At 40.0% G+C, this 24,150-nt stretch overlaps 1 protein-coding gene across 5 annotated transcripts; it reads left to right on the top strand.

Annotated features, from left to right (window-relative positions):
- Positions 1-2,041: 2,041 nt before the first annotated feature.
- On the top strand, positions 2,042-20,429 carry LOC118936340. Of its 5 annotated transcripts, none has more exons than XM_036945460.1 (13): positions 2,042-3,041; positions 3,844-3,905; positions 4,501-4,649; positions 5,029-5,157; positions 5,332-5,443; positions 5,524-5,590; positions 5,686-5,732; positions 11,972-12,153; positions 12,288-12,401; positions 15,520-15,806; positions 16,127-16,225; positions 19,123-19,201; positions 20,156-20,429. In XM_036945460.1, the coding sequence occupies exons 2-13, from the start codon at positions 3,857-3,859 to the stop codon at positions 20,165-20,167; spliced, it is 1,326 nt and encodes a 441-aa protein (XP_036801355.1). In that variant the 5' UTR covers positions 2,042-3,041; positions 3,844-3,856; the 3' UTR covers positions 20,168-20,429. The 5 variants fall into 5 exon arrangements, with proteins under 5 accessions (XP_036801355.1, XP_036801356.1, XP_036801352.1 ...); XM_036945461.1 differs by having other exon boundaries at positions 2,042-3,124; XM_036945457.1 differs by having other exon boundaries at positions 2,042-3,209.
- The last annotated feature ends 3,721 nt before the right edge of the window (positions 20,430-24,150 follow it).

The following is a 24,150-nucleotide window of genomic DNA, read 5'->3' as shown; positions in this document are numbered from 1 at the left end:
GGATGTGCCTAAGGTCCAAAAGGGCTCATCATGGAGGCGTTGCTGTGTTGTCTGCAAGATGAAGTCCCCCATCACATGCCCCACATGCTCAGTGACCCTCTGCTTTACATCAGAAAGAGACTGCTATGGCATCTGGCATCAGCAGCAGAATATTGTCTAGAGTTTTGGCAAAGTTGGTGGGGTTATATGGCAAAATGGGTGGGGGCTAGGGTCAGTATGTTATATCTGGTGTACTTTTCCTGTCTTATCCGGTGTCTTCTGTGAATTCATAGCCTGCGGCTATGGAACCCTAAACTGTTCATTGTTACTCTTGAGGTTCTGTTGCACCCTCTACAACCACTGTGATCTCCACCCGACACAGCTAGAAGAGGACTGGCCACCCCTCATAGCCTGGTTCCTCTCTAGGTTTCTTCCTAGGTTTTTTTTTCTGAAACTTTGCACATGTACTGTTGCCCTCATATTTTTCACTGAAATTGTCCCCATCATCCTATCTGAATGTTTGTTTTATCTTGTTCATTTTAAAGACGATGATACAAAAATAAAAAATAAAAAATGTAGTTTTTTTTTATTGTTTTATCTAAACCAGATCTTATTTTTCTACTGTATTATTGACTGTATGTTTTGTTTTACCCCATGTGTAACTCTGTGTCGTTGTATGTGTCAAACTGCTTTGCTTTATCTTGGCCAGGTCGCAGTTGTAAATGAGAACTTGTTCTCAACTGGCCTACCTGGTTAAATAAAGGTGTTCTCAACTAGCCTACCTGGTTAAATAAAGGTGTTCTCAACTGGCCTACCTGGTTAAATAAAGGTGTTCTCAACTGGCCTACCTGGTTAAATAAAGGTGTTCTCAACTAGCCTACCTGGTTAAATAAAGGTGTTCTCAACTGGCCTACCTGGTTAAATAAAGGTGAAATAAATAAATAATAATCCAAATGAAGAAATAAAAGTGCTGTAGATTAGACTAAACACTAAACTAAAACAAGCTAAGAACTCACATGCCAAACGAATAAAAAACACCAGCAACATACTATTATGCTAGAAGTTTTTTGAGAACTCTATCACAGAGGGTATTCAAAGTAGTCTGAGCCTGGCCGTCAGTAAAATGTGAAGACACTTGCCTGCTGGTCTGTGCATGCTCTGAGAACGTGCCCCAAGCTAATAGTGTTAGTCTAATTGTGTTTTTATTCATGGCTGGGCCCGAATACCAAGATGATTTGCACGCAAGAGGAGGGACATTTCGGGAAGAGATTCTCCTGCTGTTAGCTCAGCTGCGGCAGCTTGAACCTGTCCGCCACTCGCCTGAAACTCTCCTGCCTCAGGGAGGACTACACCCTATTTCCAATGGGTCCACCTCTGTGAGGCATTAGAGGAGCCAAGCCCTCACACAGTATCCCGAACAAGATAAAGAATCTATTAGCTCGGTCTTTCAGCTAAAAAACACTCAACAATCTTGGAGGAATCTGTAATTCATTGGTGTTGTTACTGGACAATTGCAATGCAAATAGGCAGCTTATGTAGGTTTATAGGGCAGAATATCTTTAACAGTATAATTTATGAGGATGGTGTTACTAAATTAATGAATTATTGGTAAATTATTGGTAAAACTTTCTACATCTGGACATTGAAATATGTATTTCATTATTTTGATATAAACTACCGTTCAAAAGTTTGGGATTTTCTTAAAAATGTCCTTGTTTACGGAAGAAAAGCAAATGTTTTGCCCGTTACAATAACATGAAATTGATCAGAAATACAGTGTAGACATTGTTAATGTTGTAAGTGACTATTGTAGCTGGAAACAGGTTATTTTTTTTTAGTGGAATATCTACATTGATTGAACTGAGGCCCATTATCAGCAACCATCATTCCTCTGACGGCACGTTGTGTTAGCTAATCTAACTTTATCTTATTAAAAAGGCTAATTGATCATTAGAAAACCCTCTTGCAATTATGTTAGCACAGCTGAAAAACTTTTGTGTTGATTAAAGAAGAAATAAAACTGGCCTTCTTTAGACTAGTTGAGTATCTGGAGCATCAGCATTTGTGGGTTGGATTACAGGCTCAAAATGGCCAGAAACAAAGAACTTTCTTCTGAAACTCGTCAGTCTATTCTTGTTCTGAGAAATGAAGGCTGTTCCATGCGAGAAATTGAGGGTTTTCTCTGTGTCTTCTGTCAGAGCAGGAGATGTGTTGTTAGAACTAGCAGGTTGTTGGTGTGATTCTAGTCTGTCAGAGCAGGAGATGTGTTGTTAGAACTAGCAGGTTGTTGATGTGATTCTAGTCTGTCAGAACAGGAGATGTGTTGTTAGAACTAGCAGGTTGTTGATGTGATTCTAGTCTGTCAGAACAGGAGATGTGTTGTTAGAACTAGCAGGTTGTTGATGTAATTCTAGTCTGTCAGAGCAGGAGATGTGTTGTTAGAACTAGTAGGTTGTTGATGTGATTCTAGTCTGTCAGAACAGGATATGTATTGTTAGAACTAGCAGGTTGTTGATGTGATTCTAGTCTGTCAGAACAGGAGATGTGTTGTTAGAACTAGCAGGTTGTTGATGTAATTCTAGTCTGTCAGAACAGGAGATGTGTTGTTAGAACTAGTAGGTTGTTGATGTGATTCTAGTCTGTCAGAACAGGAGATGTGTTGTTAGAACTAGCAGGTTGTTGATGTGTTTCTAGTCTGTCAGAACAGGAGATGTGTTGTTAGAACTAGCAGGATGTTGATGTGATTCTAGTCTGTCAGAACAGGATATGTATTGTTAGAACTAGTAAGATGTTGATGTGATTCTAGTCTGTCAGAACAGGAGATGTGTTGTTGGAACTAGCAGGATGTTGATGTGATTCTAGTCTGACTGATAATGAGAGTGGGCAGGGCTGAGGCTTTTAGGACACACCCACTAGTGTAGAGAGGAGGATATGGTCGGTCTGGTTGCTGTTCTGCAGTACCTTATTATTTCCTCATCTCTTCTCCTTACATCACTTCATTTCACTCCTCCTCCTCCTCCTCAACAGTGACTAATCCAAGCCAGAAGCAGTAGCCAGCTCAGGTACTCTCAACATTCTCTGATTCTGAGCTATACTACCAAGACCAAGCTACTACTACTACAGTCACTGTTTCTAGCCAGCTCAGGTACTCTCAACATTCTCTGATTCTGAGCTATGCTACCAAGACCAAGCTACTACTACTACTGTCACTGTGTTACTAGCCAGCTCAGGTACTCTCAACACTCTCTGATTCTGAGCTATACTACCAAGACCAAGCTACTACTACTACTGTCACTGTGTTACTAGCCAGCTCAGGTACTCTCAACACTCTCTGATTCTGAGCTATACTACCAAGACCAAGCTACTACTACTACTGTCACTGTGTTACTAGCCAGCTCAGGTACTCTCAACACTCTCTGATTCTGAGCTATACTACCAAGACCAAGCTACTACTACTACTGTCACTGTGTTACTCTCAACATTCTCTGATTCATGTCCAGGTAATGTGCTACTTTACAGATGGAGCTGCTCTGTTATGTCATGTTAACTGATGTCACTTAAAAGTTAATTTGTGTTGTTGTGTCATGTTAAGCGATGTCATTTTAAAATAAGTTATGTTAAATGCACAATGTACGATTCTAGTTCAATGACTGGAAGTCTACAGGTGTATTAGCAATGCTAACGTACCTGTAGACTTCCAGTCATTGTGCTACTGCTAGATAGCATTTGCTCGTGAAACAACCACTACCTTCCTTCCTAATGCACACGGAGACATTAAAATGGTATCCAGGATCCCTTTAACACTATTAGAGGTTGTTAAATGTAGAGTTGTTATGTAAAGTAATATCATTGTTTCTTCTGTAGGTCGGTTGGCAGAATGTCTCTGCTGCTTTGTTGTATAGTGATGGCTCTGCACCTCTCAACAGGTGAATATGAAACTTGAAAAACAGACGGTGTGTGTAAACAGTTAAAATGATTGATAGAAAACACCCTCTGTGTTCTGTTAAAACACTTTTTTATTTAACCTTTATATAAATAGGCAGGTCAGTTAAGAACAAATTCTTAACCTTTATTTAACTAGGCAGGTCTGTAATCAAGAACACATTCTTATATACAAATTGTTATTTATTTAAACAGGCGACTCTTTATCTACATTATAGCAGGAGGTGTAAAGCCATAGACTATGAATGATGACGTCAAAGGCCACACTGAAGTCTAACAAAACAACTCCTACAATCTTTTGATCATGAATTTCACTCGGCCAAACATCATCAACCATCTGTGTAAACGCTGTGCATGTTGAAGCCTGCTGAAAGTCTGTTGTCAATTTGTTTACAGTAAAATAGCATTGTATCTGGTCAAACCCAACTCTAGATGCTATAAAGTATTTGAGGTGCTACTTGATCTAGCTTAGTTTGCATTTTTGGGATTATTCCATTAATTGCTTCCAATGTACCAGGTAAACTAAGTCAAGCACAGCTCTTGAACAGTACATACTGTCGGTGTGTGTTGTTGTTCCAGGGTTGGATGCTGCCCCGGGGGTAGTGAACACTACAGAGGAGGAGGTGGAAGGCGTGGACTCCCAGTCACCATGCCCAGCCGGGTGGCATCAGAATGAGCATCGCTGCTTCTCCTTCTACCCCGTCTGGGCCACCTGGGCCACTGCAGAGGTAACTCTTGTAATTGGGAGAAACTAAAGGTCACCTTGTTCTGTTGCTGTAGTAGAGTTGGTTAGGCATTGATTTAGGGCAAATCCATGGTAAAAGAATGAAGCTAAAATCTGTTTTTCACATAAAATTGTATGCTTTAAAATCTAGTTAAATTAAAAACTACTACTACTAATAGTACTACTTCTGTCACCAATACTACTACTTCTACTGCTGTCACTCCTACAACTAATACTATTTCACAACCATTGATACTTCAAGACAAACACACATTTAATTCAGGAAATTTCCATTTCTAGCCTGCATTGATCTTTGCTCCCTGAGGTACTGCCAGGACTTTAGCTCAGCGGGCTAACACAGTGTTCTCTGACTGTCTCTCTAGTTGTACTGCTCCCAGCACAGAGGGAACCTGGTGTCGGTTCACAGCCCGGGTCAACAGGTGTTTGTCCAGGATCTGGTCAGGAGACACACAGACCATCCGGTCTGGATGGGAGGCTACGATGCAGCTCAGGTACACTGGGTCAATAATTCATCAGTCAGTCTGTCAGTCTGTCAACCAGTCTGTCAAATGTCTACAGTTTACAGAGGCAAAAGCTCAACGTACTTTCTGTTTAAAAACAATGAAGTGGTTTCAATCCATCAATCAAACATCAAACATCAAACATCAATGTGTTTCTGTGATAAGGAGGGGATGTGGCTGTGGAGTGACGGCTCAGCTGTTGACAGTTTCTACTGGGAGGAGGATGAGCCCAGTAACTCTGGACAGGGGGAGAACTGTATGGAGCTACACACTGGAGGTACACACACACACACACACACACACACACACTCTCTGAGCACATTGAAATAACTGAAGTGAGATTTGTCTTGACAACAGGTGGGCAGGGCTGGAATGACGTGTCCTGTGCAGAGCTGAGGTTCTATGTGTGTTCTATGGAGACAAGGTAGCAGCACTGTCTTGTATCTGGACATGTTTTATACAGGCACCATATTAAAACTCAATTACATTCAAGTCTTTTTTTATTTCATTTTCTTTTAGATCTGGTTTAGCATCATTGCCAAGTCAGAAGAAATCACACGAGAGAGGTAGGAATGTCTTGGCCCATTGCCTCGGATAGACAATAAGTTAATTATGTTACGGGTGCAGCTCCTTGTTGAATGGCACTCTGACATTTAGAAGTGAACAGCTGTCATCTTCTAAATGTCAGAGTGCCATTCAACAAGGAGCTGCACCTGTATTGCCCTTTAAAACGTGTTGACCGATCTGGAATTGATTTTAAACTAGTAAGCTTTTTTGTCCTCCTAGAAAACCTCTTCCTCTTTAACGGGATTTCTTCAACATTTTAAATATCCCTTGATTCAAATCTCCCATTTTAAATCTGACTTCCAACAGTCTATTCACTCTGAACAATGTGACTTTGACCACTTTCCCTGTAGCTTCGACAAAAACATAGAGCACATTATTAGTATACTCTGCTATTCAAATCTAAAATTAGAACAGAAAAACCTTCTACCAATTAAACTATACAGCTGTTTTGGTAACTTCATCAACTCATTTAATGTAGCTAACTTCCTACTGTTGAATTAACTACCATATAACTAGTTTAATGTAGCTAACTTGCTACTGTTGAATTAACTACCATAGAACTAGTTTAATGTAGCTAACTTCCTACTGTTGAATTAACTACCATAGAACTAGTTTAATGTAGCTAACTTCCCACTGTTGAATTAACTACCATAGAACTAGTTTAATGTAGCTAACTTCCTACTGTTGAATTAACTACCATAGAACTAGTTTAATGTAGCTAACTTGCTACTGTTGAATTAACTACCATAGAACTAGTTTAATGTAGCTAACTTCCTACTGGTGAATTAACTACCATAGAACTAGTTTAATGTAGCTAACTTCCTGCTGTTGAATTAACTACCATAGAACTAGTTTAATGTAGCTAGCGTCCTACTGTTGAATTAACTACCATAGAACTAGTTTAATGTAGCTAACTTCCTACTGTTGAATTAACTACCATAGAACTAGTTTAATGTAGCTAACTTCCTACTGTTGAATTAACTACCACAGAACTAGTTTAATGTAGCTAGCGTCCTACTGTTGAATTAACTACCATAGAACTAGTTTAATGTAGCTAGCGTCCTACTGTTGAATTAACTACCATAGAACTAGTTTAATGTAGCTAACTTCCTACTGTTGAATTAACTACCATAGAACTAGTTTAATGTAGCTAACTTCCTACTGTTGAATTAACTACCACAGAACTAGTTTAATGTAGCTAGCGTCCTACTGTTGAATTAACTACCATAGAACTAGTTTAATGTAGCTAGCGTCCTACTGTTGAATTAACTACCACAGAACTAGTTTAATGTAGCTAACTTCCTACTGTTGAATTAACTACCATAGAACTAGTTTAATGTAGCTAACTTCCTACTGTTGAATTAACTACCACAGAACTAGTTTAATGTAGCTAACTTCCCACTGTTGAATTAACTACCATAGAACTAGTTTAATGTAGCTAACTTCCTACTGTTGAATTAACTACCATAGAACTAGTTTAATGTAGCTAACTTCCTACTGTTGAATTAACTACCACAGAACTTTTAGAATGTTCTCATTAAGACTGATTATGCATTATGCTAATTATATCACCTCTAACCCACTTTCCTGTGGTAGCAATTCTACAGGAAGAGAGAGACTGCAGATTCTTTCAAACAACATTTTTATAAGATTTGCATTAAATGAACCAATCAACCATCTCCAAGAAGGGTTCAGAGTTGAAAGATTAACACACATAGTCGGGTCTCTGCTTTAATAGAAGAATACATCCTTCTTGTATACATGGCAGTCAGCAGACAGTGTATAAGGTCATTAGTCGTCTGTGCAGATTTAAGATCGCACGAGGTTGATAGTCCGAGGACTCAACCGTCTAACTGCATTTACAACAACAACAACAAAATGAAATAAAATAACATTTTATTGGTCACATACATGTGTTTAACAGATGTTATTGCGAGTTCAGCGAAATGCTTGTGCTTCTAGTTCCGACAGTGCAGTAAAATGTAACAGTTATCTACTGCTACTAATATCTATCTACTACTACCCACTGAAGACTACTATTCTACAACAGTCACTCCCTCTACTAAAACCAACCTACTAAAATTTAACCCTAACAAACTTCTAAACTACTTCCACTAGATGCACCACATCATATTTCCTCCCTAAATAATATCCTGAAACATTTCTAATTCCTTATGAGTGAAAGTGTAGTAGTCTGACTGTAGTTGTTAGTGGTGAAATATGTGATCTGTCACGCGGGACTAGGTGGGTGAAGGAATCAGACGCAGAGAAAAGTGCTCTTTACTTCGGGCAAAAAAATGATAACCCCAACAATACAGGGCACGGACAACAACGTGACAACCCAAAAAACACAGGTGTGCCCAGTTAAGAAAATTAATCCACCTCTACCTAAAACGCACACGTGACATAAAGACAATCCTGCACAAAATAAGGGCGGGTCCACCTACTAAAAATAGGGAAGCTCATTAAACAACAAACACAGGTGAAACGAATAAGACAAACGAAAAAGGGATCGGTGGCGGCTAGTAGGACGGTGACGACGACCGCCGAGCGCCGCCCGAAACGGGCAGGGGAGCCACCTTCTAGTAGGACGGTGACGACGACCGCCGAGCGCCGCCCGAAACAGGCAGGGGAACCAACTTCGGGGGAAGTCGTGACATGATCTAACTGCCTCACACTCCAAAGGAATAAGATTCACATAGCAGTCCATCAAAGTAAACAGACCAGATAGTGGCATATATTTTTTATAATTTTTTTGTTTTTACATTATACCATATTTCACTACTTTGCTTAAATAAAGCATTTTAACATTTCTTCCACTGCCACAACAATACTTGTAGAGTTAAAATGACCATCTAGTGATTTTTTTTTTCTTACTGATATTGGTGCTATTTAAGTATTTGGGGATTTTTCCAGAACTCTTAGTACCGAACTCTGAACTGGTAACAGGTGCAGCCAGTTGTCTATTCCAAACCTTTTTATAGAGCATCCATTTTGTTTGGAGACATCTCTCTCACCACACAACCAGAGATCCAAAATATATGTTCACAGTAAAATACATTGAAAACATTGATTTAATCACCAAAACATAATGACATCTTCTCAGACTCGGGAGTAAACATTATTTATAATAAGGGTCACATGGATAAAATTGACCTCTCTAAAAAATGTAAAACTAACAAACTTCGAAACTACTTCCACTAGATGCACCATATCATATTTCCTCCCTAAATAATATCCTAAAACTTGTCTAATTCCTTATGAGTGAAAGTGTAGTAGTCTGACTGTAGTTGTTAGTGGTGAAATATGTGACCTAACTGCCCCACACTCCAGGGTCACATGGATAAAACCTCTCTGAAATGAAAATGGATTACCCTCCCTTCAGCAACATATATTTTCCCTCAACATTTGAAAACCCCCCCAGAAAAAACAAAGGCAAGTTGTTTCACCCCCTGGAGTCGATTAACGCACCGGTCAATCAATTGAAGTTACATAACAACAAAAATCACGTCAAACACTCTGGCTTTCTGAAAGCATTCTGTTCATCAGCAAGCTGACCAGCTTGTTCTAGATAATATATAGTAGACTGTTCTAGATAGTGGATAGCAGACTGTTCTAGATAGTGGATAGCAGACTGTTCTAGATAGTGGATAGCAGACTGTTCTAGATAGTAGATAGTATACTGTTCTAGATAACGGATAGCGGACTGTTCTAGATAGTGGATAGCAGACTGTTCTAGATAGTGGATAGCAGACTGTTCTAGATAGTAGATAGTATACTGTTCTAGATAGTGGATAGTAGACTGTTCTAGACAGTAGATAGTAGACTGTTCTAGATAGTAGATAGTAGACTGTTCTAGATAGTAGACTGTTCTAGATAGTAGATAGTGGATAGCAGACTGTTCTAGATAGTGGATAGCAGACTGTTCTAGATAGTGGATAGCAGACTGTTCTAGATAGTGGATAGCAGACTGTTCTAGATAGTGGATAGCAGACTGTTCTAGATAGTGGATAGCAGACTGTTCTAGATAGTGGATAGCAGACTGTTCTAGATAGTAGATAGTATACTGTTCTAGATAGTGGATAGCAGACTGTTCTAGATAGTGGATAGCAGACTGTTCTAGATAGTAGATAGTATACTGTTCTAGATAGTGGATAGCAGACTGTTCTAGATAGTGGATAGTAGATAGTATACTGTTCTAGATAGTGGATAGTAGACTGTTCTAGACAGTAGATAGTAGACTGTTCTAGATAGTAGATAGTAGACTGTTCTAGATAGTAGACTGTTCTAGATAGTAGATAGTAGATAGTAGACTGTTCTAGATAGTGGATAGTGGACTGTTCTAGATAGTGGATAGTGGACTGTTCTAGATAGCAGACTGTTCTAGATAGTGGATAGCAGACTGTTCTAGATAGTGGATAGCAGACTGTTCTAGATAGTGGATAGCAGACTGTTCTAGATAGTGGATAGCAGACTGTTCTAGATAGTAGATAGTATACTGTTCTAGATAACGGATAGCGGACTGTTCTAGATAGTGGATAGCAGACTGTTCTAGATAGTGGATAGCAGACTGTTCTAGATAGTAGATAGTATACTGTTCTAGATAGTGGATAGTAGACTGTTCTAGACAGTAGATAGTAGACTGTTCTAGATAGTAGATAGTAGACTGTTCTAGATAGTAGACTGTTCTAGATAGTAGATAGTGGATAGCAGACTGTTCTAGATAGTGGATAGCAGACTGTTCTAGATAGTGGATAGCAGACTGTTCTAGATAGTGGATAGCAGACTGTTCTAGATAGTGGATAGCAGACTGTTCTAGATAGTGGATAGCAGACTGTTCTAGATAGTAGATAGTATACTGTTCTAGATAGTGGATAGCAGACTGTTCTAGATAGTGGATAGCAGACTGTTCTAGATAGTAGATAGTATACTGTTCTAGATAGTGGATAGCAGACTGTTCTAGATAGTGGATAGCAGACTGTTCTAGATAGTAGATAGTAGATAGTATACTGTTCTAGATAGTGGATAGTAGACTGTTCTAGACAGTAGATAGTAGACTGTTCTAGATAGTAGATAGTAGACTGTTCTAGATAGTAGACTGTTCTAGATAGTAGATAGTAGATAGTGGACTGTTCTAGATAGTGGATAGTGGACTGTTCTAGATGGTGGATAGTGGACTGTTCTAGATAGTGGATAGTGGACTGTTCTAGATAGTAGACTGTTCTAGATAGCAGACTGTTGTCGATAGTGGATAGCAATAGTAGACTGTTCTAGATAGTAGACTGTTCTAGATAGTGGATAGTAGACGGTTCTAGATAGTGGATAGTAGACTGTTCTAGATAGTAGGAGAGCCTGTTATTTAGAATTCAGGAATACAGGTTACATACATTGCTAATTCGACTAATCCCTCCATGGTTCAATGTGATTTTAGTGTCTTATGTATTATATTCTTATGTAATATAGTGTGTGGCTCAGTTAGTATGAGCATGGCACCAGCAACACCAGAGCTGTGGGTTTGATTCTTATGTATTATAGTGTGTGTGGCTCAGTTAGTATGAGCATGGCACCAGCAACATCAGAGCTGTGGGTTTGATTCTTACGTATTATATTCTTATGTATTATAGTGTGTGTGGCTCAGTGTGTATGAGCATGGCACCAGCAACACCAGAGCTGTGGGTTTGATTCTTATGTATAATATTCTTATGTATTATAGTGTGTGTGGCTCAGTGTGTATGAGCATGGCACCAGCAACACCAGAGCTGTGGGTTTGATTCTTATGTATAATATTCTTATGTATTATAGTGTGTGTGGCTCAGTTAGTATGAGCATGGCACCAGCAACACCAGAGCTGTGGGTTTGATTCCCACTGAGGTTACATACCAACACTTTGGAGAAAAACACCTGCCACACAAATGGCATGTATTAGAGTGATAGTAAAATGTATTTTAACAAATGAGAAGAGAATCATACCTAAAGTAAAGAGTGGGTTGCATTGTGAAACATGTTTTTCTAGATGAAACACCGATTAAGTTTGGTGAATAAGTGACTGTATGATTTTGTGTCTTGTAATAGTCAATTTTAAAAAAAATTGCTTCGTTTTGAAACAACTGTCTTTTTGATGAACTGTTTAGAGTTTTGTACTAATCATTAAAAATAAAATGTCCCACATAGTTGTGAACACTGTCCCTCCCTCCCTCCCTCTCTCTCCCTCCCTCCCCTCCCTCCCTCCCTCCCCCAGAGCTGGTTAGAGAGGTGAGTATTTATGACGTCCTGTGGGAGACCAATGAGAGAGTAGCAGATGAGATCCTCTACTCAGCCTTCCTCAGAGGGATGTATTCCAGACGTCTGCCTGCCCGCTGCTATGCTGACTTCTGCCACCAGGAGGTGCTATACTTGGACAGAGTCATCCCCATGCTGCGGGTGAAAAGAAAATACATGAAATTAAACCAATACCGCAAAGATTTACTTACTATGACTGTGATACGTGGTTGTCGTTCCTAGTTATCTTAAGAGAAGTTGCTCTGTATAACAGTACAAATGTGTGTATGAGCCAGGTGCTGATCAGAACAGTCCAGGGTCCTCCAGACATCATGATGTTTCTCCAGAGAACACATCAACGCTACCAGGAGTCTCTGAAGGAGGCCCAGATCCAAACTCAACCACACCTGGTAGGAAGCTGTTATAACAATCACCCTTAATATACAATTTAAGATAATACATCTTAATATACAATTTAAGATAATACATCTTAATATACAATTTAAGATAATACACTGGTCAAAAAAATAAAGGGAACACTTAAACAACACAAGTTCAGAAGGATTCTTTGGAAGTTCAGAAGGATTCTTTGGAAGTTCAGAAGGATTCTTTGGAAGTTCAGAAGGATTCTTTGGAAGTTCAGAAGGATTCTTTGGAAGTTCAGAAGGATTCTTTGGAAGTTCAGAAGGATTCTTTGGAAGTTCAGAAGGATTCTTTGGAAGTCTAGAATGATTCTTTGGAAGTCTAGAAGGGTTCTTTGGAAGTCCAGAAGGGTTCTAAATAGAAACATACACTGCTCAAAAAAATAAAGGGAACACTTAAACAACACAAGTTCAGAAGGATTCTTTGGAAGTTCAGAAGGATTCTTTGGAAGTTCAGAAGGATTCTTTGGAAGTTCAGAAGGATTCTTTGGAAGTTCAGAAGGATTCTTTGGAAGTTCAGAAGGATTCTTTGGAAGTTCAGAAGGATTCTTTGGAAGTTCAGAAGGATTCTTTGGAAGTTCAGAAGGATTCTTTGGAAGTTCAGAAGGATTCTTTGGAAGTTCAGAAGGATTCTTTGGAAGTTCAGAAGGATTCTTTGGAAGTTCAGAAGGATTCTTTGGAAGTCTAGAACGATTCTTTGGAAGTCTAGAAGGGTTCTTTGGAAGTCCAGAAGGGTTCTAAATAGAAACATACTCTGCTCAAAAAAATAAAGAGAACACTTAAACAACACAATGTAATTCCAAGTCAATTACACTTCTGTGAAATCAAACTGTCCACTTAGGAAGCAACACTGATTGACAATACATTTCACATGCTGTTGTGCAAATGGAATAGACAACAGGTGGAAATTATAGGCAATTAGCAAGACACCCACCAATAAAGGAGTGGTTCTGTAGGTGGTGACTACAGACCACTTCTCAGTACCTATGCTTCATGGCTGATGTTTCTGTCACTTTTGAATGCTGGCGTTGCTTTCACTCTAGTGGTAGCATGAGACGGAGTCTACAACCCACACAAGTGGCTCAGGTAGTGCAGCTCATCCAGGATGGCACATCAATGCGAGCTGTGGCAAGAAGGTTTTCTGTGTCTGTCAGCGTATTGTCTAGAGCATGGAGGCGCTACCAGGAGACAGGCCAGTACATTAGGAGACATGGAGGAGGCCGTAGGAGGGCAACAACCCAGCAGCAGGACCGCTACCTCCGCCTTTGTGCAAGTGGGAGCAGGAGGAACACTGCCAACGTTCTGCTGCCTGCAACATCCTCCAGCATGACCGGTTTGGCGGTGGGTCAGTCATGGTGTGGGGTGGCTTTTCTTTGGGGGCCGCACAGCCCTCCATGTGCTCGCCAGAGGTAGCCTGACTGCCATTAGGTACCGAGATGAGATCCTCAGACCCCTTGTGAGACCATATGCTGGTGCGGTTGGCCCTGGGTTCCTCCTACTGTAAGACAATGCTAGACCTCATGTGGCTGGAGTGTGTCAGCAGTTCCTGCAAGAGGAAGGCATTGATGCTATGGACTGGCCCGCCCGTTCCCCAGACCTGAATCCAATTGAGCACATCTGGGACATCATGTCTTACTCCATCCACCAACGCCACGTTGCACCACAGATGTCCAGGAGTTGGGGGATGCTTTAGTCCAGGTCTGGGAGGAGATCCCTCAGGAGACCATCCGCCACCTCATCAGGAGCATGCCCAGGCGTTGTAGGGAGGTCATACAGGCACGTGGAGGCCACACACACACTACTGAGCCTAATTCTGACTTGTTTCAAGGACATTACATCAAAGTTGGATCAGCCTGTAGTGTGGTTTTCCACTTTAATTTTGAGTGTGACTCCAAATCCAGACCTCCATGGGTTGATAAATTTGATTTCCATTGATAATTTTTGTGTGATTTTGTTTTCAGCACATTCAACTAAGTAAAGAAAAAATTATTTAATAAGAATATTTCATTCATTCAGATCTAGGATGTGTTATTTTAGTGTTCCCTTTATTTTTTTGAGCAGTGTATATCTTAATGTACAATTTAAGATAATATTACTTAATGTACAATTTAAGATAACATATCTATTTATACAATTTAAGATAATATATATTAATATATAATTTAAGAGGATTTATAGCAAGAAAATTCAACTAGAACGTAGTAGGTGATTTATCAATTCCAAAAACCTTCCATAAACATTTTCAATTACTCAATTTTAACCTTTTTTTGTTTTGGTTAATTTCTAGTTCAATTTCAGTTACCCAGGTTTTGGTGTATTTAGACACACCCCCAAAACGTAAACCAATCATATCTTCTATCTTTTCCCTTTTTGACTCCATTCAGTTCAAGGTCTTTTAGCATTACAGTTTATAGCTGGTTTCCAGTCATCTGGGAATATTAAAACATCTTCATATAATCAGTAAGCCACTTCAGAGTTTCCTTTAAGAACATTTGGTGCCTGAAACATGACAGGGAAGGTTTTAATTTACAGGATATTTGAGAAACCCAATTACATTCAGATCCAACCTGGTGCAGCTATAAAAACAACTATAATAAATTACAAAACGGACAATGACCCCAAGAATACTTCCAAAGTTGTGGCAAAATGGCTCAAGGACAACAAAGTCAAGGTATTGGAGTGGCCATCACAAAGCGCTGACCTCAATCCCATAGAAGATTTGTGGGCAGAACTGAAACAGCGTATGCGAACAATGAGGCATACCCACCTGAATGTGGGAAGCTTGTGGAAGGCTAACCGAAATGTTTGACCCAAGTTAAACAATTTATAGGCAATGCTACCTAATACTAATTGAGTGTATATACATTTCTGACTCACTGGGAATGTGATGAAATAAATAAAAGCTGAAATAAATCATTCTCTCTACTATTATGCTGACACTTCACATTCTTAAAATAAAGTGGTGATCCTAAGACATTGAATTTAACTTTTATTAAATGTCACGAACTGTGAAACTGAGTTGAAATGTATTCGGCTAAGCTTAGCCATAACCACATAGTAAACTCTTTGTCTCACTTCCTCCATCTCTTCCTCTTCCTGCCTACAGAACCTGTCCTCCATCCAGCCCTCTGCAGCTGTGCGTCAGTACCTCCAGAGCTTCCATGACATTGTAAATGAGGAGCCCATCTACTGGCTGGTGTCTCTGCTGCCCAGAGCCCTGCTCAGACCTTACCTGGCACAGAACCTGCCCCTGGGAGAGAGGACCAGACAAGGCCCCAGCCCCTGCCTCTACCCCTGGCTAAACCTCTTCCCCTGCCCCTGCTACCAGTGGGGGAGAGAGGACATGAAGCCAGACCAGAGGAACCAGAAGGATGAGTCTGGGACATATTACAGGTATATTAAGGATATTATAATGTAATACAACTGATACAATATAATGTATGCTGATTTATATTGTTGATATAATATATGCTGGTTGATATTGATGATATGAGGTATGCTGGTTGATATTGATGATATGAGGTATGCTGGTTGATATTGATGATATGAGGTATGCTGGTTGATATTGATGATATAATACATGTTAATTGATATTGATGATATTGATTGCCAATGGAAGTTTATAGTGTCTGAACTCCACATTGTTGTGTTTAATCTTGTCAGGTGTGGTGATATTGTGGAGTGACTCTTTTCTATCCTGTCTCTCTCTTCAGGCATCTACTGGAGAAGTACCAGGATGTGATAGACATCTACAAGGCTGTCAACATCTTCAGAGCCCAGATGATCAACGAGAAGGCTCTCTTCACCTCCAGGTGCGGTTAGCCTGACTTAGGTCTACAGTTAGCCTAACTTACGAATGCTGCTATCTAAGTCTACAGTTAGCCTGGTCCTGCTAATCAAGTTTACAGTTAGCCTTGTCCTGCTATCTAAGTCTACAGTTAGCCTGGTCCTGCTATCTAATTCCACAGTTAGCCTGGTCCTGCTATCTAATTCCACAGTTAGCCTGGTCCTGCTATCTAATTCTACAGTTAGCCTGGTCCTGCTATCTAATTCTACAGTTAGCCTGGTCCTGCTATCTAATTCCACAGTTAGCCTGGTCCTGCTATCTAATTATACAGTTAGCCTGGTCCTGCTATCTAAGTCGACAGTTAGCCTGGTCCTGCTAACTAAGTGTACAGTTAGCCTGGTCCTGCTAACTAAGTCTACAGTTAGCCTGGTCCAGCTATCTAATTCTACAGTTAGCCTGGTCCTGCTAACTAAGTCTACAGTTAGCCTGGTCCTGCTAACTAAGTCTACAGTTAGCTAGGTCCTGCTAAACAAGTCTTGCCAGGTCTCCCTCGAAAAAAAGGCTCTCAACCCTACGGATCTCCATAGCCTGGTGTCATGACGTTGCCCTCTTTGGGTACAGCAAGCCCCATCCCCCTTTCCCTGTCTTCTACACACAGGCTGCTGTGGTCAGAGAGAGGTCGTAAATTCTTGGAGGAGATTATTTCCTCATGGCCACAGTATAGAGACAGAGAGAATTTTCATAGAGAACAAAGGAATTTCTTCAACCTCACAGAACTTGAGGTCCCAACAACATTTATGTTCTGAAGCAGGTATAAAAGATTGGTGAAGAATCCAGCTACGAACTGGTCCATTTGCGACAATTTGGTGAAACTCATGGTAGCCAATGCGACCACATTACCATAATGCTGTTTATATAATAGCCTCAGATATGAGGTTTACATCTAATTGTTGTATAAGATGAATGAGTAAGGATGATACTGTTTGAAATGAGTGTAATGTGATTTTGGACAGTTTAATGAAGGAAACTCCAATTCTCTTTGGAGTTTAACTACATCAGAGGACCGTCCATGAGCCCAGTAGGGTCGGGCATCCTGGGACAGGCCCTTTTCTGCAACTCCCGAATAAAACCCCCACTTTGAGAATTTCTCATCAGACCATGTTTCTCTCAATCACAAGAGGACAAAGGTTGCAGACCAGCTTACCTCGATAACGAGAGGGCCAAGGTTTGAGTAGATGGCTGAATCTTTTAATCATACCACGTGGTTAAAATCTTAGACTATCGATACTGACAGAATAAGAACAAGTCTTTGATATGAATTACTAGTCTGCAGCTAGGAATTTGGTATCATTGAACGCGAAGACCGACAACTGCCGAAACATCTATTCTATAACCACATGAATGAATGTCACTCTGAACTATCCATTCTAACTACGAGACAGAGAGCGAGAGAGGACAGACACTCTCCAACAGAAACAAACTTTTCAACAGAGACCCCGACGACACACTAATTGATCAGATATTAAAATATCTATTAGGAAAATTACAATTTAGTAATCTGAATATTTTCCTTGGTGCCCCGACTTCCTAGTTAATTACAGTTACATGATTAATCAGTTTAATCGCGTAATAATAATTACAGAGAGTTATTTGATAAAGATGAATCTTCAGTTTAATGATAGTAAAGACACAACACTGGGTACCAGTCTATTTTGTGGTAACATTCTACTCCTTGTCAACATAACTTGGCATATGACATGGAGTACAAGAAGTGGAATCCCAACTAGCGCATATGGTTTATTTAAAGTTGTGGGAACATTCATGTTTGGTTTACCATTGGTTCTTGGGAGGAAACCATAACTTTACTGACTGGTAAAATGGAGCGTTTTTTAAACGTTCTGAAAACGAAGAGTTAGCCTGTTCTGGGAACGTTACGTTTTAGGTTGCAGGGAGGTTCTGGGAACGTTTTACTATGGTTCCAGGGAGGTTCTGAGAACGTCTAACTATGGTTCCAGGGAGGTTCTGAGAACGTCTAACTATGGTTCCAGGGCGGTTCTGAGGTTCTGAGAACTATCTCTAGAGGAGATCTGCATTGAAGAATGGGCCAAAATACCAGCAACAGTGTGTGAAAACCTTGTGAAGACTTACAGAAAACGTTTGACCTCTGTCATTGCCAACAAAGGGTATATAACAAAGTATTGAGAAACTTTTGTTATTGACCAAATACTTATTTTCCACCATAATTTGCAAATAAATTAATTAAAAATCCTACAATGTGATTTTCTGGATTTTTTTTCTGATTTTGTCTGTCATAGTTGAAGTGTACCTATGATGAAAATGACAGGCCTCTCTCATCTTTTTAAGTGGGAGAACTTGCACAATTGGTTGCTGACTAAATACTTTTTTGCCCCACTGTAATGTTGTCTCTGTGATGTTCATCTCTGTGTTACTAGTTGACAGAGTAATATAACTGAGGTCATATATAATGTTGTCTCTGTGATGTTCATCTCTGTATTAATGTTTAATATCTCTGTGATGTTCATCTCTGTGTTACTAGTTGACAGAGTAATATAACTGAGGTCATATATAATGTTGTCTCTGTGATGTTCATCTCTGTATTACTAGTTGACAGAGTAATATAACTGAGGTCATATATAATGTTGTCTCTGTGATGTTCATCTCTGTGTTACTAGTTGACAGAGTAATATAACTGAGGTAATATATAATGTTGTCTCTGTGATGTTCATCTCTGTATTAATGTCTCTGTGATGTTCATCTCTGTGTTACTAGTTGACAGAGTAATATAACTGAGGTCATATATAATGTTGTCTCCGGCTGGAGAGTCCCAATACTTTAAATATCAAATCAATAAATCAACGAATATCTGATGTAATCTAATCCGTCTGTGTAATATTATCCTAGCTGGTTTCCCACTGGTGACGAGGAGGAAGAGGAGGACCAACCCAACCTGTTGTCTGTGGAGTCTGGTCCTGACGTTACGGTGAGTGACGTATTTATTTATGACATGTTTATCTTGTCTTGAAATCAGTCGAGGATTGTGAACAGTTTTTATATTTTATTTCACCTTTATTTAACCAGGTAGGCCAGTTGAGAACACCTTTATTTAACCAGGTAGGCTAGTTGAGAACACCTTTATTTAACCAGGTAGGCAAGTTGAGAACACCTTTATTTAACCAGGTAGGCTAGTTGAGAACACCTTTATTTAACCAGGTAGGCCAGTTGAGAACACCTTTATTTAACCAGGTAGGCTAGTTGAGAACACGTTCTCATTTACAACTGCGACCTGGCCAAGATAAAGCAAAGCAGTTCGACACAAACAACAACACAGAGTTACACATGGAGTAAAACAAACATACAGTCAATAATACAGTATAAACAAGTCTATATACGATGTGAGCAAATGAGGTGAGATAAGGGAGGTAAAGGCAAAAAGGCCATGGTGGCAAAGTAAATACAATATAGCAAGTAAAACACTGGAATGGTAGATTTGCAATGGGAGAATGTGCAAAGTAGAAATACAAATAATGGGGTGCAAAGGAGCAAAATAAATAAATAAATAAAATACAGTAGGGAAAGAGGTAGTTGTTTGGGCTAAATTATAGGTGGGCAATGTACAGGTGCCATCTGTGATGATTGATATGTGACTGTTTTTCTTTTCAACATTTACATGTATCTTCTAACACACTAGCCCCCCCCCCCCCCCCCCCCCCCCCAAACAGTTGTTCTTTGCAAACACACAATTTAGGCCAGCCCACTCTGCTTAAAGATGGACCGGCCCATCTGGTCCCAAAATGTCCTATGGCCAGTCCGTTTCTGGATCATAGTGACTCTATTGGGACATTTATGTCAGGAGTCTTTCAGATAAGATGTGTTGTCTGTCATTGGTCTTGTTTGTCCTGTCCCTTAAATCGTGTTGTTTCTGTCGCCCCTCCAGGTGAAGCTGTAGAAGTGCAGCTGATTGAATACAGGGAGCTGAGTGTGTAAGGCTGTGTGTGCTGGCTTTCACACTGGGCAGGACTGTTCCTCTTGTCAGACATATTCCAATATTCCACTTTTATGTTGGTAACTTCCCCCAAATAACTACTGTTCAGACTGTATTAATGCAATAACATAATGAATGTACACATCTAATAACACATTTAATTATTGTCAACAAAGGAGCTACAATAAAATAAATAACATTTAGGTTATGAAATCATAGAATGAAACTGTGTGAACTGTTCAACTGTATTTCCTTATGGGTATTGCAATGTCAATAATACACAGCCAATCACATTGCTGTGCTCGATCTCAATCAGAAGAATTGCTCTGACTAGCCAATGAACAGATGGTATTGCTTCCAAGAATTGACCAATCAGAAAATGCTAAGGTTGCCCCACACATAACTCCTGTAACTTTAACACTTTCACCTTTCTGGGTGTAACGTTGTGAAGTTCCAATCCTGACTAGTGGATTGACAAAAATAGAAGGTTTAATATCAGAATTTATGGTCTGGATGACGATGACAGATTTACATGTTGAGGAGCGAGGATAGTTAGAAACCAGATGTTATCTCCTGTCAGATTTACATGTTGAGGATAGTTAGAAACCAGATGTTCTCTCCTGTCAGATTTACATGTTGAGGATAGTTAGAAACCAGATGTTCTCTCCTGTCAGATTTACATGTTGAGGAGCGAGGATAGTTAGAAACCTGATGTTCTCTCCTGTCAGATTTACATGTTGAGGATAGTTAGAAACCTGATGTTATCTCCTGTCAGATTTACATGTTGAGGATAGTTAGAAACCAGATGTTATCTCCTGTCAGATTTACATGTTGAGGAGCGAGGATAGTTAGAAACCAGATGTTATCTCCTGTCAGATTTACATGTTGAGGATAGTTAGAAACCAGATGTTTTCTCCTGTCTGATTTACATGTTGAGGATAGTTAGAAACCAGATGTTCTCTCCTGTCAGATTTACATGTTGAGGAGCGAGGATAGTTAGAAACCAGATGTTCTCTCCTGTCAGATTTACATGTTGAGGAGCGAGGATAGTTAGAAACCAGATGTTCTCTCCTGTCAGATTTACATGTTGAGGATAGTTAGTAACCAGATGTTTTCTCCTGTCAGATTTACATGGCGAGGAGCGAGGATAGTTAGAAGCCTTCCACAAGCTTCCCTCAATAAGTTGGGTAAATGTTGGTCCATTCCTCCTGACAGAGCTGTTGTAACTGAGGCAGATTTGTAGGCCTCCTTGCTCGCACACACTTTTTCAGTTCTGCCCACAAATGTTGTATGGGATTGAGGTCAGGGCTTTGTGATGGCCACTCCAATACCTTGACTTTGTTGTCTTTAAGCCAATTTGCTACAATTTTGGAAGTATGCTTGGGGTCGTTGTCCATTTGAAAGACCCATTTACGACCAAGCTTTAACTTCCTGAATGAAATTTTTTGATTTTGTTTCAATATATCCACATAATTTTCCTGCTTCATGATGCCATCTATTTTGTGAAGGGAACCAGTCCCTCCCTCCCTTTGTGAATTTATGTAACCTGTGCTGGTGGAAAAATATTTCTATGTGGGGCGCTGTCCTCAAACAATCACATGGCATGCTTTCGCTGTAAAGCCTATTGTAAATCGGACAGTGCAGTTAGAGTAACAGGAATTTAAGCTTTTATTCGATATAAGACACTTGTATGTTCCTAAGTGTTTAATATTCATTATTTTTATGATTATTTATTTGAATTGCGTGCCCTCCAGTTTCACCAGAAGTTGTCCTGCTAGCCGGACGCCTAGCCTGAAGTTTTAATGAGTCACTTAATTTATTTCACCCTTCCACCAGATAATACACAGACTGTACAAAACATTAGGAACACCTTACTAATGTTGAGTTGCTCCCCCTTTTGCCATCAGAACAGCCTACATTCGTCGGGGCGTGGACTAGGTGTTTGAAAGCGCTCCACAGGGATGCTGGTCCATGTTGACTCCAATGCTTCCCACAGTTGTGTCAAGTTGGCTGGATGTTCTTTGGGTGGTGGACCATTCTTGATACACACAGGAAAACTGTTGAGCATGAAAAATTACTTAACTTTTTATGGCTGCAGGGGCAGTATTGTGTAGCTTGGATGAAAAGGTGCCCATTGTAAACGGCCAGCTCCTCAGTCTCAGTTGCTAATATATGCATGTTATTATTATTATTAATGCTTTGTGTGCTGGGCGCTGTCCTCAGATAATCACATGGTGTGTTTTCGCGGTAAAGCCTTTTGGAAATTGAACAATGCGGCTGAATTAACAAGAAGTTAAGCTTTTAAATGATGTATGACACTTGTATTTTCATGAATGTTTAATATTACGCTTTCTGTAATTTGAATTTCGCCCTCTGCAATTTCACCGGATGTTGTCAACATGAGACGCTCGCGTCCCAGTGATCCGTAAGAAGTTATTAATGGACCCCAGGAAGAGTAGCTTCTGCCTATTCAGTAGGTAATGGACCCCAGGAAGAGTGGCTGCTGCATGTTCAGTAGGTAATGGACCCCAGTAAGAGTAGCTGCTGCATATTCAGTAGGTAATGGACCCCAGGAAGAGTGGCTACTGCCTATTCAGTAGGTAATGGACCCCAGGAAGAGTAGCTTCTGCCTATTCAGTAGGTAATGGACCCCAGGAAGAGTAGCTTCTGCCTATTTAGTAGGTAATGGACCCCAGGAAGAGTGGCTGCTGCATGTTCAGTAGGTAATGGGCCCCAGGAAGAGTAGCTGCTGCATATTTAGTAGGTAATGGACCCCAGGAAGAGTAGCTGCTGCATATTCAGTAGTTAATGGACCCTTGGAAGAGTTGCTGCTGCATTTTCAGTCGTTAATGTTTCAGTGCACGGTCTAGTTTCCTGAATTTCCGCCTGTCTGACGTGCCCAACGTAAACTGCCTGTTACTCAGGCCCAGAAGCTATATGCATATATGGATATGCATATAATTGGTATAGTTGGATAGAAAACACTCTGACGTTTCTAAAACTGTTTGAATCATTTCTGTGTGTATAACACAACTGATATGGCAGGGAGAAAAGTGGAAATCCATCCTGAATTCTTTTTTTGAGCTCCCAGCCACTTCAAATGTGAAGCTATGGAAAACTATGACGTTCGCCTCCCAGATTGCAGTTCCTATAGCTTCCACTAGATGTCAGCAGTCTTTATACATAGATTCCGGCTTGTTTTCTGAAAAACCAACGAGGAATAGTAGTTTATCCAAGAGAAGCACTAAGGCAAAAATAGTCTGTGCGCGCGTGAATGAGGGCGAGCTCTTCGTTATTATCCTTCCCTATTGAAAATACTAGTCTCCGTATAAAATGATCATTTATTTAAATATTATACTACCTGAGGATGAATTAGAAATGTTGTTTGACTTGTTTGGACGAACTTTAGTGGTACCTTTCGGGACTTATTTTTATGCAACTGGTGGATTATTGAACTCAATGATGCCTACTAAACAGACTTTTGGGGATGCAAAGAAGGACTTTATCGAACAAAACGACCATTCATTGCGTAGCTGGGACCCTTGGGATTGCAAACAGAAGAAGATCTTCAAAGGTAAGTGATGTATTTTAGCGCCATTTATGATTTTGTGATGCCTGTGCTGGTTTGAAAACATATGTTGTTGTGGGGCATTGTCCTCAGATAATCGAATGCTATGCTTTCGCCGAAAGCCTATTGTAAATCGAGCAACGCGGTTCGATTACCAAGATTCTAAGCTGAAGAATCAAGTATGACACTTGTATTTTCATGAATGTTTAATATTACGATTTTGTATTTTGTATTTTGAATTTGGCGCGCTCCGATTTCACTAGAAAGCTAGTGGGATCTGTGCGCAAAGAGGTTTTAATGGGGATCCTAACAAACTAAATAATCCTATCAACATTAAATATTTTTTTATTTATTACACTGAATCAGTTTATGGGTCTAT

The sequence above is a fragment of the Oncorhynchus mykiss genome, chromosome 15 (genome assembly GCF_013265735.2).
Source record: "Oncorhynchus mykiss isolate Arlee chromosome 15, USDA_OmykA_1.1, whole genome shotgun sequence".
NCBI classification, from domain to species: Eukaryota; Metazoa; Chordata; class Actinopteri; order Salmoniformes; family Salmonidae; genus Oncorhynchus; species Oncorhynchus mykiss.
This window is presented reverse-complemented; position numbering and strand designations above follow the sequence as displayed.

Coding starts and splice junctions, on each gene's coding strand:
- LOC118936340 (XM_036945457.1), top strand. CDS start 3,154: ATGCTACCAAGACCAAGCTACTACTACTACTGTCACTGTGTTACTAGC. Junction 3,210..3,843: donor TGTGTTACTAGCCAGCTCAG/GTACTCTCAACA, acceptor TTTCTTCTGTAG/GTCGGTTGGCAGAATGTCTC. Junction 5,444..5,523: donor TATGGAGCTACACACTGGAG/GTACACACACAC, acceptor TCTTGACAACAG/GTGGGCAGGGCTGGAATGAC.